Source organism: Anoplolepis gracilipes, chromosome 17 (genome assembly GCF_047496725.1).
Source record: "Anoplolepis gracilipes chromosome 17, ASM4749672v1, whole genome shotgun sequence".
NCBI classification, from domain to species: Eukaryota; Metazoa; Arthropoda; class Insecta; order Hymenoptera; family Formicidae; genus Anoplolepis; species Anoplolepis gracilipes.
Genome location: NC_132986.1, coordinates 6,804,857 through 6,825,514, shown reverse-complemented (window position 1 = coordinate 6,825,514; position 20,658 = coordinate 6,804,857). Strand labels below are relative to the sequence as shown.

At 37.2% G+C, this 20,658-nt stretch overlaps 1 protein-coding gene across 2 annotated transcripts in view; it reads left to right on the top strand.

Annotated features, from left to right (window-relative positions):
- The first annotated feature begins 256 nt into the window (after positions 1-256).
- The window catches only part of LOC140675186 (uncharacterized), a 37,879-nt gene continuing 17,477 nt past the window's right edge, over positions 257-20,658 (top strand). The window contains exons 1-2 of one of the 2 annotated variants that reach the window (XM_072909356.1): positions 257-870; positions 6,731-7,327. In XM_072909356.1, coding sequence (XP_072765457.1) covers positions 7,100-7,327 — 228 coding nt within the window. In that variant the 5' untranslated portion in view covers positions 257-870; positions 6,731-7,099. Of the gene's footprint in view, positions 875-6,730; positions 7,328-20,658 lie in introns of both variants that reach the window. The other variant, XM_072909355.1, reaches the window with a different exon arrangement.

Here is a 20,658-nt window from a genome sequence, read left to right as displayed (position 1 = left end):
ATGGAATATTTAATATTTTCTACTCGGCTTGTAATATTCCATAATCTATGACCGCTCTTTCGTGGAATCATCGCGATTCTTTCCCTAAGTAAGTGATTATCGTCACGGACAACAATTTCCCGGCGAAGAGTTTCAGAAATGCGGGATCGGCGCAACTCGGGCACACACGCAGGGGATGAACGCAGGCCCGAAGGGTCGTTTCGGTGGCGCGTCGCGACGCTCGGCGTCGCTGCCACCCTCAGTCAGCCCTGCGCCGTACGGGCGAGGACCACGAGGGAAGAGGAAGCGCCGCCGCCGCCGCTTCTCGCCGTCGCGCGAGTCGACGCGACGCGACGCGACGCGACGCGACGACGAGCGACCGTCCGTCCGTCGAGAGCTTTAGTTCGTGTCCGCACGTCGACCGAAACACGCGATCCCCCACGTCACTCTCATCCGGTGTAGTGCGCGCGGCTCCCTTTTCTTCCGGCTCCTGTCGCTCAATCTCGTCCTCCACGAAGGGACGAGCTAGTCCTACCGCGTCGAATAATAGAGAGTCTCTCTTCGCTCTTCTCCTCCCGCCGTCCTCTTTTCACCCTCTCGTCTCATCCTACTCGTGCAGTTATCCGATAACTCTTCGTTCATCCTCCTTCAAGAAAATGCTTCGCGATCCTTTCTGAGATAGATGGAGGAGAGGATGTCCCGAGCGCGCGGGAGGAGGATTAAGAACGTCGGAAATTCGGGATGTAATATCCGGCGACTCTAGTTACACGTACGGTGTGTGCGCGCTGGTCGGCTTTCCTGCCTTCGGAGCCAAAGCAGCTTCGATATAAGTCAAAGTGAAGAAGGAGATCTCATTCACAGGATTTTCAATCGATCGTGAATCTACTCAACGTAGGTATGTTTTCGCAATTCTATCATTTATTATTTAAGAAATAAAATAGATCAAACACTATGATTTAGAAATGTTTTCATTTTCCAAAAATAGATATATTAATTTATTAATAATAAATAATTTCAATTAACCTGTTAGAAATGTTTATTATTATCTTTCGGAATAATTACAAGAAATTCATATTTTACTCTTTTTACTATATTTTAAAATTTATTCATGCCTGGATTTCTTTCTTTATTAAGACTCAACTTACTGATGTGTTATAATTGAATACGAGTGATTTCAAAGAATATTTATAAATGTCTTTTGAAGATTTTATATAAATTAATTATATTTTTGTATGTATATCTTGCTTTTCTTATTTAGGTATATTTATGTCTTTTATATGAAAATTCTTACATTTTTAATTGCATGTATCTTTATTGTATTCTTTAATTATATTTCTATCTTTCAATGCGTGTATGTGAAGAGAAAAGAAACTTATTCATAGTATTATTTAAAGCCGTAACAAATTCGTATATCTTGCATTAAGAAGAAATATTCTAAAAAGATATGAATGAATTATTATCAATTGAAAAATTTTTAATTTAATACAAAAAGAGGGATCTTTTCTTCTCATTCATGTTATAACTCAGTGCCGCAACAAGTTTAAATTCACCTCAGTCCTGTTGAAGATATCGCGGGAAGTTATCTCCGACAATGGCTACAAGACTATTCTCTCATTCTCTCCTTCTGTACTCGCAATTTCCACGCGCTGTAGACTCGCGTACGTTGGAGGATGAATCTCCATCCACCCGCGATGCGGCGCAGAGCCTTCCTTCAAACTTTTCCGTAATGAGATTTCTCGGGGAACGAAGAGGGATTACGGTGAGCGGAGAGACTTTTTGCTCGTGTGGTGCCCACGCGCGTCGCCGCGGTCTCATACATCAAACTGTCGGTCGCGGATGTTGCAGGTGCATATGATACGTTCGGCTTAGTTAAGCGCCTTTATTTTTCACGGCGAGACCGCGCATTGTCGACTCGATTTCGTGATCATCAGCTGAATCAAATTCTCGTGTGTTTGAAAGAATTGCCGATCGATTACTATTATTAATCTTCGATATTACTTCGATTTAACAAATTAATCTAATTAACCATGTAAACAAACTTAATATCTAATGTCATTGATACTAATCAATTTGTTTTTAAATTAGGAAAAATAGATTTTAAAAATATATATTTGCTTCTGGTTCTCCTTCGTTCAGAGAAAAGGATCTAACGCTTGTTGAACTTCTCGGAGCGTTTGAGCACACGTGCTTCACGCGTGTGTTATACGTCACGTGTGCAATCGTCTCTCGTAAGTTTACATTAGCTTCCCATGCGTCACAAGCTACGTCGACTCACGCTGTTTATTTGTCGTGATAACTATTGCGGACGCTTTATAAAGTCCGGAAACGAGCTCGCACGCGTGTGGCTGCACTCGCGATGGCGGCTTGTTATAAAACTACATGTCGCAAACTTACAAAAGGGAATGCGCGTAAAGGCAACGGCGACAGATTTAACGAGCGCGTTCTCTATACCGTGTAAAACGCATGAAAAGCGACCACACCCGTAACAACACTTGCAAAATATTCTGACAAACTTTTTCGCGAATGCTCGAATACTAGAACACGCGCGAATGTCATATGTTGTTTAATCTTTTTTCGCATTTTTGTTTCTCGCGCAACAGCGCGTTATCGTCGCTTTAATTCCGAAATTAAATATAGAAAAATTTATTCTGTTAAGTGCAAGTTATTGAGTTGTCGAGTAATTAAAAATCACGGTACTTTATCATTTTTTAGCTTGTCATTTTACGTGGTTTTAAGTCGATTTAATTAAAACACTTTTTTAAGCAACATATTTCTAACAAGATATTTTTTTATATAAATAGCTTCTGTGTTTTTTACCTTCATTTATTTAATCTTTACTAACATATTAAAAATTGCGAAATTTTATTACTTTAAATGTCGCGTTGAATCTAAGCATCATTTAACACTGTCACGTGTGAGAAATTGTCTCCGTGAATACCCGGAACATTCGTTAGACGATAATGAATCCTACGGGTTTTTTTTTTACAAGATTTCCACATCGATTTGTTGTTACGTTGTAAGTCGGTACCGAAGGGGTTAATCTACGTTTTTATAGGTTTTACATCTCTTCGACGTGCGGTCGCTCCTCGTCCGCAAGAGTTCGGCGCCGCGATTTAATTAAACTTCGACCTGCCGTCGAAAAATCGATGCCATCGTCGTTGATTTTACTGACGGTTCCGCGAGTCTCGGAACGAAGCAATTCCGGTGAGACCGGTCGAGTCGATTTAGCTCGTTCGTGCAGAAATCTGCGCCCGAACTAGTCAGCCGGTTCCGAAAAGTTGCGGACCGTAGGGAAAATTCGTAGTGACGGCAACGACAGTGGCAAGGAATTGCCTCGAACTTATTCAATCGAACTAGTTTACGATCGAGCACAACGCTCCCCACCTAACAGCGATCGACTTATGACTACTTTATGTAGGTATATAAATATTTGAAGCGACCATTTATATCTAAATATTTGAATAAATATTAAACCACCGAAAAAATAAATTAAAATAGATATAAATCAGACAGGTTAAAAAATTAATGATTTAAAAAAGATAGAAGATTTAGATACATACTAAATAGATAGAATATTACGTTTTTTCAAAATATTGTCTGTTGTATATATAAATAAATATATAAATAAATAAATATATATATTCACACATATATATATATATATATATATATATATATATATATATACACTCATTTTTCATCATAAAATATTTAATAGTTTTAATATTTATTAATTTTTTAACGTTCTTAATAGTTATACTATTAATTAAAAGTTTTTAAAAATTTATATTTCTTATGCTTATAAGAAAATAAAATATATTCCAAATGTCTGATTCGCGCTGTTAATTTTCCATGTTATATGATTCTCATGTTTTACGTACCGCGTTATGTTAGCGTAACGAAGACTTGGGATTACGCCCTGCTTTAGTAAGTAATCTATGACCAGTCGGCTAGGAACGAAACGAGAGCAGGTTGAATTCTCGAGAGACAGCTCTAAGCCGGGAATGTCGCAGTGAAAAATTGTTACATCAACGGACGAATGGGTCCTGAGAGAGAGAGAAACCAGTTAAAAAGTTACAAAGAAACGCACTCGCGTAACATTCGTCGAATTTCATTCTTCATAAACCTATTTGAAAAGTCTACGAAAATTCTCTCTCTTTCTCTCTCTCTCTCTCTCTCTCTCCTCATAAAAGTGTGCATTATATACATGTTTACGCGATAAAAACATTTATTTAATAGATTTAAATTTTACACGACGCAAGATGCAGATTATCATGAATATAAAAGCTTGCTTCCATACACCCGGGAATCGTAAAGTGTTCATCACCTGGAGTTTCCCGCACTCTTACTGATACTGGTTAACAATTCAACACTCTCTTGAATTCGAGAAATTCAACGATGCATCGGAGATCTTTTGTTCGTTCTATTGTAATGATTTTATCGAAGCTGTATAAAAAAAGAAAGAAAAATAAATTGATTAAATTGATCGATTAATATCAAACCGGATATTTTTTTGAAGACACAGCTCGTTCGTTACGTGCATTTGAAACATTGAGGCATTCCCTGACAATGAGTTTTCTTTACTTTTCTTTACGAGTGTATCGAGTGAAAGTCTGCAGAAGACAGATCCCGTTTCTACTCTCGCGCAGTTTCTGCTTTATTAAATAGCACGACATCATCTGGCACAACCGTAAAGCAAACTTATCGCGCGTTCTCTCAGCACCTCGGCGACCCGTATTACGAGGTCATACAAGATTCTGATCCGAAATGAGGGAACTGTGCGGAAACACCCTGGGCAAAGTGCAATTGGCATTGTCTTGGAGAACGCGAAAGGGGCGTCTTCGTTCCTTCGTCGAAAATATATATGTATAAATCATGCTCTAATTAATCTTTCCGGCTAATGCAACTGCGTACTGTAGTACAGGATGACTCGGAAATATCGTCGTATTTTTCTTCACGAGATTTCTCTTGTCGGCCTTTATGCTTTTACACTTTTTTCTAATTGTAAGTCTTTCTTTTTTATATATTTCTAAGCTAATCGTATTACGTATTTACAGGCTTAAAAATATAAATTCAGTAAATTGTGAATAACATGAAATAAAGCAGCAAATAAAATTTCTATAGAGATTCCATTAAAAAGATTAATTCTTTGATGAAACTTCTGTCGATTTTTTATTGCAGAAACGGAAGGTAAAATTTCCTCTCCATTTTCTGTAAGTCGAATGATGTTTGTGCGGTATGCGACGCGTTTATTACCCAAGAGTAGGGAAGACGCGGCGCAAATTTTCCATTCTTAAATTAGGTCGCGCATTCTGTGACTAACGCACAGCCGACGACGTTTCTCATGAATTGCAAATTCCTGTGTTGTTTTTCTCATTTTTATGGCTTCACCGTCCCATCCCCTTCTGCCATCTCTTCGCTGAGTCAGTTTGCGTTGCGTCTTGTTTTGTCAAGAAATAAAACATACGCTCCCTACTGATAATCTCCAATAACTCCGCCATATAAATTATGTAATTGAATAATTTGTATACTATTGTATTATATATGCAACGTACTATTACTTTAAAAATTGGTTTAATTAGCTTCTTTTACTAATATTATCTTAATTCTTTATAGCTTAAAATAACGATTGATCAAAATTCTTGACATATATATATCTTACAAACAAATTTTTAAGTACAATAAAAGTATATTATTTAATTAATGTTAATAATATTAATATTATTATTTTCATTACAAATATTTCTCACAATATTACTATTTCTTTTAGTATTATACATATATTTAAAAATATATTTTTATGTATATATTATTATTTATTTAATGTAATTCTGTTTCGTCTTATCGTCAATCTTCAATATCGCCTTAATTTCTTTTTCCGGTATCTGTATGTATCTCTTTCCATTTCGCTCTCTCTTTCTCTAAATAAATTATATCTATTTATCTCTCAGGGCGTCCTTAGGGAATCTATAGCGGGAGAGAATTCATCCATCCATTTGCGGCGTCTATCCATCTATCTACCAATTTATCAACCTGCCGCTTTTTGCAGCAACCGTTAATTTAAGTCGCGAGATCGAACGGCAAATCTAACAGCCCTTGATTTACGAAGAGCAGCATGCTTTTTTTGGAGCAGTAATGGATCTGACCGAAATTCGATGCGACGCGCACACGGATTTAATCAAACAGGCTTCTTAGAAAATCCTGAAAGCAGAAACGATATTCACAGTAAAAGGAATGGTAGTTGCGCGTGGATATCCTGGCGAGATTCTCTCTCTCTTTTTATTTCTCTCTCTTTCTTTCTGCTTGACGTTTACGCCACGTTTCTTAATGTTCACGGAAGGAGAACGCGGATTAAATTGACCTGTCTCAGAATTAATTCTCACCGCGAATACACTCTCTTTTGTTATAATAAAAATAAGAGAGATCGACAAAAGTAGAGGCTTATTAAGATCATTAGTTATCAGCTTTAAAGAAGAATTTTTAATAAGAAAAATAACATAGTACACATATATATATAGTATGTAGTAAATACAAATACAAAGCTATAAGATTCTGCTTAATTCTTAAAATTCATAACCGACATAATTAATATTTATCTTTTATTTTTATTTTTAAATATAAAAACGTATACACCGTAACTTGCTGCTAAGACAGAAACGAACAAGTGTAACTAAAAAAAAAAAAAAAATCAAGTCTGTCCGCATATATTTTGTACAGTTATCTCTGTAATTGCGCTTGTTTCTTCTTTCAGATTTTCAGAGTGGTTACCGCCAAAAGCACAAGAATCGTTGCCAAATTCGAGCCACGTGACAAGCATCGTCACCACCACCATTACTACGCGGCATTGTCTCCCTTGTAAACGCTTTAAACATGCATTAGCGAAACTTCAGGAAAATCTTGCCAGCGAAAATTACCCGATTTTTAACGGGATCTCCGAGCGAGAAATCTCGCGAGTTTAAAGACGAAGTTTCGGCGGCGACAAGTTGGCGACAAAGAGACACCATGAAGAGACTTGCCTTTACTCGCGAGAGAAAGTGATCTTCGAGAAAACGAAAAAGCGAAGAGATTCGACGCTTTTTGGGCCAGACGAATCGGGCCGGTGGCAGGCCCGATCGGTGTGATGGTCTCGGGGTGGTGCCCGTGCGTGCCATTAGGGCGTCGGCAATCGTCGACCCAGCAACAACAGCAGCAGCAGCAGCAACAGCAGCAGCAGCCGCCGTCGTCATCCAGGGCGCCGTTCACCGTCAGCGGTGCGACCGATCGCACGGACATGGTGCAGATGTTCTACTACGAGAACCGCGGCAAGTGCTGCAAGAAACTGCTGAGATACAACGGATATCCGAATAAGGTCAGACAACTTGCCATCACAACTTCATTCCGCGATATGCTTACAATTAGTTGAGTTTATCTACTTTTTATTAAAGATCCAAGGTGGAATTTATTAGCCCAACGAGATTATTATTTTTTACTTTTCATAAATTTTAATAAAAAATTTTTGAAAATATGTAATAGCAAAAGACAATTATTTTAAAATTAAAGACTTTGTTTAATCATTTCTTATTTAAATTTTTTAAATATCAATTTTAAATATTTTTTAATAACAGTTTTTTGTGTATTTTACGTATTCAACGTGTATTATCCATATCACATTTTAATAACTAGGTATTCAGATTTGACAATTAATTTCGCGGAAATTCTTTCGAGAATATTGACGAGTAGTCGCGGAAATGATTTATTTTTCGAAGAATATATGTTAAAAAATGAAACATAAAGTGCACTCTTTTCGGCAAGAGCATTAATTAATTGATGATTGTCATCAATTAATGACGAGCTTCATCGGGAAAGGTACTTAAGTTATTCTCTCGAGTAAATTCTTCGCAGAAACTTAATGTACGCGTCCTAGTATCGCTCACGTTGCCGTGTATATAGGTGAGTTCAGATAAGTACGGTTATCAAATTTCACTTCTCTCGATCGAACTTTAGTCATGTTTCAAAAAGATAAGACTGATCCACAAGAAGCCAGACGAGTATGTTCACTAGATTCAACTAAAATATCACACCTTAAAAATGCTAATTATCTTTTATATTGTGTCACGATATTTTAACATTATTGGTAGCTCTTTAAATTTATAACTGAATAACAATAAAATAAATGTTGGTCTATGCAAAATATGTATGATGCGCTGGAATCTCCAATTTGAATCTTACAATCGATTCGTTTTATCGTATATCGTTAAAAATATAATTTATCTATGAGAAAGAAAAGATGTAAAGCACATTTCATGAAAATGTGATATCTTTCATTGAACCGCTTGGTCTTTCTATTAACGGTTATCGACTTTTCCGTCCGCCTTTCTTAATTGGATGTGATTTTAATCACATTTGTAGAGAAGCAATCGTCCTCATCGTATTATACCGGAATCTCTCCGATAATGGACCTAACTAGATATAAATCTACCCACATATCCATTTATCTATCTAATGAAACTCTCCATCCATCTATCCATTTATCCGTGTAATTAAATCGACTATCCACAGCATCTATCGTCCGATTACATTGAATTTTCCAACTGAGAAATGCCTCTTAAACGCTTGATAGCTCTGTTCAACTGACTTTCCCGTCATCTTAATGTGATATTATATTATAATCGTTAACAATAACTTACATCTTACATTATATATATATATATATATATATGTTATTATTAAGAATAATAACAATCAACATTAACAGAGTTATCTAAAGATATATTCAATCATATAATTCATATAACAAAAAGATAAAATAATTTACAATACAAAAAAGAGAGAGAACACATGTTAAATTTTTTTACGAAAAGAAATATGTGTAATGTCGTCGTATGCATACGGATATAAATAAAATTGAGTTCGCTGACTATGGGCATAAATTGCAACTTATCTCGTTTCCCTTAACGGTCGATTTAGAAGCGTGCGACAAAACGCGGCGCGGCGATAAAAGTTTCGCGAAACGAATGTGACCCAATGAACATTTCACGCTCTACGGTAAGTCCGGGGGTGATTCAAAATGCATCGCGAAAGCGAGACAGGTGGAAGAAAGAGAGAGAGAGAGAGAGAGAGAGAGAGAGAGAGAGAGAGAGAGAGGGAGGGAGAGAGAAGGAAGATAGCCATTCCAAGTTCACCGCAGGGATGGGCGAAGTTTCCGAAAGCCCCTCGGGAAATAAATCGATTCGATATCTGAATAGCCATTATGCGGACGTGGTTTCGTGGAATAAAGAGAGCACAGAGCGAAGCGGATAGTGAGCGGGAAGAAGAGAGAACTGAAGAAAGAAGGTGGCGAACCTCGGAAGAGAGGCGGAAGGGGAGGGCCTTATCCAAGAACTAGGCTAATGCTCCGAGTTGGAAAACTCTGGCCCTCGCGTATCGGCCAGAATTTTCTTTCAATAACCGAGTTATTATTCATCGCGATCATTTATTACTCGAAGTCGCTTCGCTCGTGTCATCTTTCCGCTTTCGCCCGATATCTCGATGTCATTCCTCCGTGAACTCCTCGAGGCTGCATACCTCTCTCTTTGCGTACAGCAAGATAGCTAAATTCCGCGAGTTCCTTTCTGTCTGGAAGAGAAAAAAAATGCCGAGCGATTTAAAGGAAATTTTAATGTATGCGACTCTCTTCTGTCGACTGTGATCTGATCGATTACGGAAAGCAGGTCGCGCGACGCTTATCTCTCGTCGGAATTTTCAATTGTCTGATAGCGGAAGAGCCGTAGCGGCGCCAGCTTCTCGTACTCGGACAGATTTCCTATTTTCCCGCTCGCTCGCTTTCTTGCGAAATATGTTTCCTCCTCCGGTATATCTTGCGCATCAATCTTAGACATTACGCGGATGCTCGAGTCCGGAGAATCTATGAGTTATCCCGGAGTAGAAATATGAGCGCGGTAAGTTCCCATTTCGCGAAGATATTCTTCCCAAATTCCGAATGTCATACTTGAAAGACGAAGTGTAACAATGAATTCTTGAGATATCATTTTGCAGTTGCGCTTTATAACATTGTACGTGCGTATCGTTTTCGACTATCCGACGGTCGAACGATTTATTATGTTGTTAGTATCAATATACTGTTTTTTATCCAGCTTAAATATTCTCTTAAAGATTTAAAAGATCTGGAGCTTTTGATAATGCGTGATTTATATCGTTTATGAACTAGCTGATTAAATAAGAATTATCTCTCGCAGTAATAATAGACTAAGCGTTATATATATATACTTCTTGACCCACGCAAATATTATTTTATATCTCGACGATGAATTCACTAACTTCTACGCCGCTATTCTCGGTCATCATGCTATCGTAACATAAAAGCGATGTAATTCTAACAATAATCGTTAGCGCTAATAATAATTCCAGGCTATATGATAGAGGTACTCACGACCGACATTATGTACTTTTCTTCATCAATATGTCATTGACGATAATACCGCATTTATTTTTATGTGCCCTTCGATAATTTAACACGAACTAAATGCCTAATGATCACGAGAAGAAAAATGTATGTTAGAGTTATTTGAAAATTCATGAAGACAAAATAAAAATGTTCTAAAGGATATTAATAAATAAGTTTTTAAAAATATCCTTTTTCTCCAAAATAGTGAGCAATAAATTTAATAAAAATTAATCAAAAATATTACATATTCGCGATATACAAACCATTAAGGTGGTTATATTATTGGAATTTAAATATATACTTTTAATGTTTATCATATGAAATTTTGGTTTTACTTATTCTTTTATAAAACTTTCAACATGCCATCACTTTTGATCAATCTGACACAAACAATCTTTTCTGTCTTTGGACAGTAAAATATCTATATTACTTTAAGAGAAAATCTTTTTAATATATCCTTTTATATAAAGAAGACAAGAAATTTCTAACCAGCGTGCTATAATGACTTTCATATAACTTATCGGAGCACAAAAAGTTGAAGTTTTGAAAAAACGTCCGCTCGAAGAAGGAAATGATTCGTAAAGAAAGAAAATGACTTGTATGGATGCGGCCGTTGATTTTAATCCATCACGCTCACGATGTGTCCGTGATTAACGAGCGTGTCGCGTCGGTCTCCCTGGGATCTACGATTTAACGCGCGCTGACACGTGTTTCGTTAGCGGCAATGGCTAGCGGTATCGACTTCGTCGAGAAGGTTTCCTCGCGACGTTTATCGCACGTTGATTAATCACTTTTACGTTTCACAAATGATCAATGTACATTTCACAGACAATGGGAAAGTCAAAACCTTTTCCCTCGCGCTGTGTAACATTCGAAAAACGATTTTTTCCAGCTGTTATATTTTTTGTGATTAACTTTTCGCCCGGAAAATTAGCGAATATTTCTAAGAATATGTGACCTCTCTGTTTTTTTTTTTTATTTATTTAATATATCATACATATGTAGTTTTTGAGAAAAACAAAAAAAGTAAATCACAATAAACACTGAAAGTACGAAAATACTTTTTACGCGATATTAATTTATAACAGTAATCGACCCATGTGAAAGAAAATTTTATAAAAAAGTTAATAAATTTATGAAGTTAATCATTCGTGTAAATTCGATGGGGAGGAGTTAAGTAATATATTTGTGCATTCTTCATATCATTTTCTAGAATAGAAAAATAATGTGTTTTTCAGAGGGAGGGAGAAGATGTGCAAGAAACGAGTTCGCTTAGTTTATAACCCGATTGCGTCATCTATTCGTTCCCTTGTTAAAAGTTAATTAGTAAGACCGGCGAAACTGCCCCGGGGGATCCGGCGAGAAAAACAGCGGGGATCTCTGGCAAACATACATCTTTTCGCGAGAAATTTCCACGAAATTGAATGCATGGCTATTAAAAGCACGCTTGCATTTATAAAATTATTCGAAAATACGAGCAATACCGAGGAGAATAAAAACTTGAATATATATACGACGCTGATATTTAAAGCCGCGAATCTCTAAATATTCGCAAGAGCACGTTTTTTTTTTCGCTTGCGCGTGCGCACATGTGGTCGGAAAAGACACTTTGTCACGCACTCACATTTGTAGTTTCAGAAGAAACGGTGTGGTTACAATTTACTCGTCGTCGGTATATATCTTTCCGCAGTCTTGCTTTCTCTTTCTCTTTTTCTTCTTTTTCCTTCTTCTCTCATATCTAGAAAATTCTAGCGTGGCGGAAATAAACGCGAATCGCACGCGACAAACGAGTTTTCCGCGGTCTTTGAGAGTCGACCGAGCGGCAACGAGTAATTCAAATTAGCGAAAGCGCAAAACCAGCGATTTCCAAGCAAAGTAGTCTTCTCGCGAATGGCTCTTCGCACGAATGGAGTAATTGCTTTTTAACAAGCGTCTGGGATTCCACTCATTATGATCAGTATGCCTTTATCTTCCCGCGGCGCGTGTATATACGATTATGTGGATATAACGACGAGAATATCGATATTCGATGACATTACTTGGTCACTGATGGGAAAAACAATTCTTTGACCGATAATCAAAGAAAGAATCATTGTAGAATTTTTTTAAATATACAAAATAGATCGGGAAATATGAGTTAACGTAACCTTATATAGCAAAATTTTAATGTACATTTTTATTATTGTACATTTTTTATTAGTTGCTTGAGGAATTATTTTCTTTTCCGTTATATTGTTTCATTCTAGCGTGTATTGTAATTTACTAAATAAATTCTTTTTTAAATTATATTATATAAATGTAACAGTATAGTAATGCAATTTATTAAATAAATTATTATTTTAAATATTGTTTAATCGAATAAAATTAGAGAGAGTAAAGAAAATCATCTTAATACTTGCGTCTCTATTAATTTCTACATATCTCTTAATAAATATATATAGCTTCAGTATTGAAACTTGTTGAGAATATCGATATTGATAACGAGTTACGTACTGATGGTGCTTTTAAATACCTTTGAATTCTTTAAAGTGGCGATTATATTGTATAATCGCGAAAGAGGCGTCTATATTAACGAAACTGCTTGTTTAAACTTATGGATCGCGATTAGCACGATTCGGGATAGACACGTCGGACCTCCGCGAAATTTCGTTGGCGCGATGGTCACGTTTTCGCGGGCTGTTATTACGCGCTATCGATCGTTATCGCGCAACAATACCACGAGGGAGAAGCGATGTATAACGTAGCGCAGAGAGCGCCGGAATTAAACTCGCCATGACGAAATAAAATCGCGGGGTGAACGATACGCGATTAGATGTCGGAGAAGAAGAGAAAAAAGAAGAGAGAGAGAGAGAGAGAGAGAGAGAGAGATCAGGGGCAGCCACCGTTGTCTCCATTGGAGAGTCAGTCTGGGAACAAAAGAGGCGAAAGGGCCGGCAAGGATGGAGAAAAAGGGATGGCGAGGGCGGCCGAGTGAATACGTATGTATACGGGAGAGAAAAACGCAAAGGGCGGCAGTAGTGAAAGACAGAGAAACGTAGAGGAAGGGAGAGAGAAAGGGCGAGAGAAAGAGAGAAGTAGCGGAGGGAAGGAAGAAGAGAGAGGAGGGAATCGCGGAAAAGAGGCAGGAGGGTGGATATTCCAGGCTGCACCCTCGTGGTAGCGGTGCCAGCTCGTATCGCCATGGCAACCGACCCTGAAACACCCTCCGGTCGTCGCGGTACCATCGCATATCGGAGAGAGCTTCGCTTTCCGATGGCAGTAATAATGTATCCTCGCTCTCGCTGTACTCGCGCCCGTTGTTGATGTAGGTCGCAAAACGCGGTACGCGACTGTACGCCGCTAGAGAGACGCCGGGAGAGGCGAGAGGAGCGGAGCTTTTCGTTCTGTTCCTGGACCATTCCGATATCGCGCGCGCGCGCGCGCGTTGTATCTTCATATCTTTGCACGACGAGATGTGTTCTTTCCATATAGAATATTTACCCAATATCCAAGTTTAAACTGTATTATTTTTGTTTGAACTGTGTGTTTTATCAGTTTAGAATCAATGTAATTTTTATATCATTTTTAAAGTTTAATTAAATTTTGCATGTTTCGAGAAACAATTTAACGGCGGAATCACGTATTCTTCATTTTCATAATAATATATTTACTTATTTTCCTCTAATGATTTTTCAGCATGATTTTCAAGTATAATTTTAACGTAGGAATTAATTACTAAGATATTTAATACAATATAAATAACGACTAAAAACATGTTAAGCTTATTCGTCACGAAAGGAAACAGCTTTAAATAATCCATTTTTAAAATTCCTTAAACGATGTTTCGTGACACCCTGTGGATGTTTTTTTCATTGAACAAATGAAAGGATCGTTCATTTTAATGAATTAAGGTAATTCCTTTTATAAATATCCTTTGAAGCTAATCAGTTTGATAAAATGTCGCTCCTTATTTTTTGTTCAAAGCACATGTAGACATATGTTATAACACTCAGTAATGTAATTTTTGTGTTTACCATATCGCACGACCACCGTACATCTTTTTGCGTTTCGTCATGGGACACAGAATTCCGAAGAGGGAGAAGATACGACCGTTGCGTTACCATTAAGGTAATACGGACAAACTCGCACAGCGTACCATGTGTTGTAATAATAACATAATGGCTCGTGACGATAGGATCTCGTGTGAATTTACCGCGTGCAGCCTAAGCCTCGTAATCGCAGGATCCGCCATTGTCTTTGCGAGAGAACGACAATAAGCTTTCATGCTGATTGCTTGTTCCAAAACGCGCGTTTCTCGTCGTATCGAATTATTGAGGTTCTTCATTTGTATTCCCTTCGCCTCCCCCGCTACTTCTCTTTCCCACTCCCTCGGAGAATTCTGTATTATTTAGTATAATTGTGAGGAAAGCGCACTTCCATTCTTTAATTATTCTTAAGTGCTATATGTATTTCTTTTTTACTTTAAATAAACTTCGTAAAGTTTGACAAGACATTTTTGCAATTTGTTTTGATCCTTTTTTTTACCAAAGAAATAACGCACACATCTTTCGCGTTTTCAACGATAACGCTGCGATCCGTCGTCCTATAACTCTTTCAGTATGCAACAATAACATTTTATTGCGATTGATCGATCCCCGGGGATGGATTTATCGCCGGTAGCTATAGGTCAGAATTTACGCTCGGTAACCGCGAATGGAGTCGCTGGTCGCGGAAGGTTTGCAACTTGCTATTATAGTTACTACACTTTAAGCGATTAAAAACAAAACTTTAACCATAATAATAATTATTTCGAACAGTTATAAGTTTGCATTATGGTTGCATTAGTTGTAATTTTAGGAGAATACCTGCGTTAGAAATTCCTGAAAATATTTTTCAGAGTGCATCAATGAAAAAATTAGCATATTTAACTAAATGAAGTTAATATATCTCCTGCGGATTTAATATTGTTAATTAAGAAGTTTACGAGTCGCTCATTGTACGAGGCCCGTTGCATCCCGTTTCATTTTTGAATGGCGAATACCATGTAATCTCACGCAATTTACTCGTTTTCACTTTAATATTATTATATATTACGTTATTATGTGCCACGACTGGCGGACGTATCGTTAGCCTTAATCAGAACGTTCTATATGCCACGACGCTTTTCTGGCACGCTGCGGATTCCATTTCTCTACTCGAATTATGCAAAACGCATGGGGGAAAGTAGACGCGCGCGCGTGTACTCCATTTCGTCGCACGCCCGAGTAATCGTGCGATATTACCAGATATTACTATGCAACGGGGAAAGCCGGTGTGAGCAATTCAGAATAAGTTGGCACGTAGTAAGACATCGTAAAAACATCATCTTTATAGCTTTTTAGGAGTCGGGAAGTCAAAATTATTTGGCACGGCAGAAGAATACATATACATTCTGAGTTATGTAATAATTAATCTAATGTATACGATAGATATGAATGTGAATATGTAAATAAAACTTATTTCTTACCCAAACATGGAAAGATAATCATTTTTTCTTTATTTTCTAGATTTTAAAATTAAATTTTAATAATAAAAATATTTTTCTTTCTCCATATAAACTTCTTGGATTAATAAAATTTCTGTCATTATTTTCAGGCTTCTTTAACTAAAAATTTTATTTCATGAAATTGAAGAAATAACTCAAAAGAATCTTTTATACTTTCCGTAAAGTGTGCGCGGTTTTTTTTTTTTTTTTTTTTTTGTTAGAAGACGGCATTGCACGGATAAGAAAAAGGCAGGAAAAAGATTTAAGAAACAACGAAGAGGAAAAGAGAAGAAAACGCAGCTTGAAGAAAAAAGCGCTATCGTGCGTTCACCAATGTATCACAGTGAAAGTGGAGTCAGTCTTTTTAATCGGCGCCACTTGTTTCTAACGAGTCTTCCTTATTTAAGCTTCTTAGCTTCGCTCAAACTCCCTGTTCTTGCTTCGTGGGCGATGCGTTATAGATTTAAATAAATTAAACAGCTTTTTTCATTAACATTATTAAACTATCTAACGCATTAAAAATTATTAAAAGAATAAGTTATTCCCTTTATATAAAGAACTAAATTATAAATTATTTATATTTTATAAATTCATATTTTATATATATATATATATATATATATATATATATATATATATATATCAACTTTACTCTTCATATTTTATTCATTACATTATTTTTTATACTTCTTTACGTTTTGCATTTCTATGTTATTATATTTTATGTTATTATGTACATTATTGTATAAATAAAATTAAAAATCAAAAATTAACGCTATGTAATAAATATTTTCGCGCAGAAGCTGTTGTACAAATGCCGATTTATATCCCTTTGTTTTCCACCATCTCTCACGGTCACCCTTTCGATCATCCTCACGTTTTATTCTCAGGTTTCTAGTTTGAGAAGGAGTCGCGATGTTTTCACGTCGACCATTGTGCCCTTTAATTTACGAGGCGCCATCGAATTTGCCTCGTATGCAGAAAGCTAGCATGTAAAGGCGTCACATGACAGCCTGCGCGAGTTAGACTGACAATTTATGTCTGTTACCTTACGAAGGCTCGTTTGAAAAGTACGGAGAGAATTCGCCCGGAAAATCTAACCATCATGTAAATATCGATCTTTTTACGAACGTTCGTTGTTGAAACTCAAAGGCTACGGTTACACAGAAATCAGATTCAGTTGATTTTCGAGATTTGTCTTTTTTGATATAGTCTGAAGTACAAATGAAATAAGTAATTATTTCTTCTTTTTATTTTCTTCGATGTAAGAAGTGCAAAGATTGCCGTCCAACATGGTCAATCCGATTCGAAACGGAGATCCGGTAAAACTTGGTTGCTACGGTTTTAATAGGTCATTAAACTCGACTAAGCCAAAGTGCGAATTTCGCGTATAATGACTGGATGTAACGCACTACTCCCGCGCTTAATTGCTCCGCGACGTGCTTTTTCGCCGATTAACGAACGTGCTCTGCCACTTTCGTGAAAAAATTGCGTCGCGCCGACAATAAAATAAAATTAAAAAAAAAAAAAAAAAAAAAAATGGAAAAGAAAGACAGAGAAAAAAACCCGAGAGAATCATTTTCATTTTGGAAAATTTCTCTCTGATTACGCAGTCCCAAATTATTCTCAGATTTGGCAAAGGAATAGTACATTAAATCTCATTTATAATTACATGGGAAAAAGTAACACGGACGAATGTTACAAACGATCTAATCTCTGAGAATAATAAAGGGCTGCATTAATATCGTGGCGGTCCAATTAACGGAGATTCCTACAAAGCATTTCATTAATGGAACGCTATTGTCGATTCCGTACAGCGCGCGCGTTAGCCGTATCTCCGTATCCGTGATAAGCAACCAGGGAGAAAGTAAATTCGCCCGGTGCAGCGCCCGGGAAACGGTAATTTCTCAAGACGTAAATGAGAAACTTTGCGAGGTTGGAAAAGGAAAAGGGGGACGAGGCAGGGTGTCGACAACGGGATTGATTGAAATCGACGCCGTAGAAATCTACGGATTTCTGTCAGGAAGCTACTCTGAATTGAGTGAGAAAGAGAGAGAAAGAAAATTGCTCAGCAAAGTAGGTTGCTGGGGTGTCTATAGTCTAGAGAGTACATTAAACCGAGGGAGACCGATTTGGAAAGCCGATAAAGCGTATTCTGACGAGATGCGGGCTATGTTTTATTTGTCATCTGGATAAGCTAACGACAAGAAGTTAATTTAGTGTCAGCAATTTCGCCAGAAAAGCACATTTAATATTTACATTGTCTAAATTTCTTGTTCATATTTTTTTAAAGTTTAAGATTTGCAATTACACACGCGCACACATACAATCGTCAAAGTATAATTTGTGTCAATATTATGTCAATATTATCAGAATTATGATAGCTCGACATAATAACACTTTATAAAAAACAATATTTTATTTTTTAATTGTAAGATAAATTAACGGTATTTTTCTCAAACACTTATACCTGTCAGACGATCTAATTAGTTGTCCGCTAAGACGAGTGTAAGGTACGAGATCGAGATCGACGTAGCACGATTTCTAGGATTTCCGCGAAAAGCTAGATTTAATCTTGATATATATTTATCGGCCGGAACCGCGCGCTGTTCGCTCGTACCGTGTCGTTCCGTTGGCCTTTTTCCCGTACCGGGGTTAACCCGGAAAATTCCCTTGGCACTTTGTCTTCGAGGCGCGAGTCACCTGCCCGCACAAGGAACAAAACGAAGCGACCGATAAAACCAGGAAAAGCACGCCGGATAACACTGAAGCAACGTAATCCGCACTGAGACCGCCATAAGAAACACGGAAACTGTAAAAAGCTCCTTTTTATATATTTTGATTCATTTATAATTCTTTATTTCGAATTATTTTATATTGCTGATTGATTAAGCAATTGATAACTTAACGCTATTTCCTATAATATTATTAACATTAATATTATGTAAGAATTTTTAAAATTGAAGATTTTCTGATTTCATTTTGTGAAATCAGAAAATGTTTAAAAAGTTCTGAAATATATAAAAGAGTGTTTGCAAAAAAAGAATCTGTACTTTTCTTCACTTTAATATTCAAATTTTCCTATAAAATTTAATCTATATTTTATATTCAAATCGAAAAGCAACTAATATATTTTTTATTAACACGCATATATATTTCTGGCATATATTCTGGTCTTTAATATCGCCCACAAGTTTCCAAGATCCGACAATGGATACATAAACTTGCATGTAATGTACTAGAGTTTCTATTGTTGCTTCGCACTTTGGCTAATTCCTTGTCCAAACTCGAATCACAATGCCACCAAGATACGTGCATGTTCCAAGAGCATCTCGCTACAGCTCGATACAGGTGGTGGATCTTAGGTGGCACGGGCGTAATATCATATTCTCCTTTGTCGTGGCAGCGCATCGACGTTATTTGCATGCATTCCACGGCGCCGCCGTTGGCCCGGCACGTTCTCGGCGAAACTTGCCAGAGTCGTAGTCGCGTGATCTCGCTAAATGACGCGACGATCTTTGCATGTCTACCGCGACACGCTCGCAGAGAGACACCGGTAATTCGGACCACAGACCGCACACATCCTCAACTGCAAACTCGACTTGACATCGGTAATCATGGTAGTGTAACGTCTCTCTCCTTTTCTCTCTCTCTCTCTCTCTCTCTCCCTCTTTGTCTCGGTTATCTTGCGGATTATTCCGCTCTCCGGAGACTGTGTTCCTTCGACAAATGGACCTCCGAGCCGTTCGCAGCGCGTTGGTCCTGCATGATATCGACGTGCGCGACCGAGCGATGCCGATGGAAGGTGTCAAAGGACTCGACGGCGCCATGGCGTTATTCTCTTCGGGATTGAAGCTAATATTAGCATTCGTGAATAATTGACACGCGTTTGGAGAGTGTTGCGTATTTCAATTAAAGAGTAGGATGCAATAGTAACCTCTCATCTAACTTTTTATATTTTTTCCAAATTGCTTGAAAAGCGAATTAATATCGTTATATAACATGTCAATATCTGTATTATATTATACGTAATTTGTTTACTCTACATTTTACACTGTGAAAAAAATTCTTACGATTCATTCATTCACGCATTAATGTATGTTTCTAATCAATATGCTTTCAATTTACACTTCGCATCCTTCATCCGATCGCGGTCGTTTGTAACATCCAGAAAGGAAACGTACGACTCGAATTGCGAAACGCAGGCGAATCACGGCAAGTGCGATATCGAATGTCGTACGGATGCTTGGACATTGTACGAGCGATATATCGATGCGAGGTTTCACCGGATTCTGGCATCCGCAGTCGTGATTCGAGATCGTCGACCGCATTCACGTGAAGGTTTTAGAAGCACCAGAGTTTCTCACGGTTCGCTTCGCCGTCGCACGATTCGTTAATCCCTTTTCTAGTTTAATCCGACTTTAAACATAAACTTTATCCTTTTAATACTATTACATAAAATTGTAACGTCACTTTTAGAAATTGTTCAATTATTTTAATCTTTATCTGAAAACTATTCAACTATTCCTTTTTGCAAGTATGATTTTCAGAATTTTAATACGCGAAAATACTTTCCACCAATTTTATTAAAATGAATTAAATGATTTATTTATTTAATTAGTAACAGATAAAAATGCATCATTAAGTTACAAGGTAAATTTTGTCCTAATATAAGTTCAATCCTTTCCAAGTTCACTTTTACTTTTAATATAGTAATGATTCTTTGAATATTTAGCAATATATGTAGGGATAC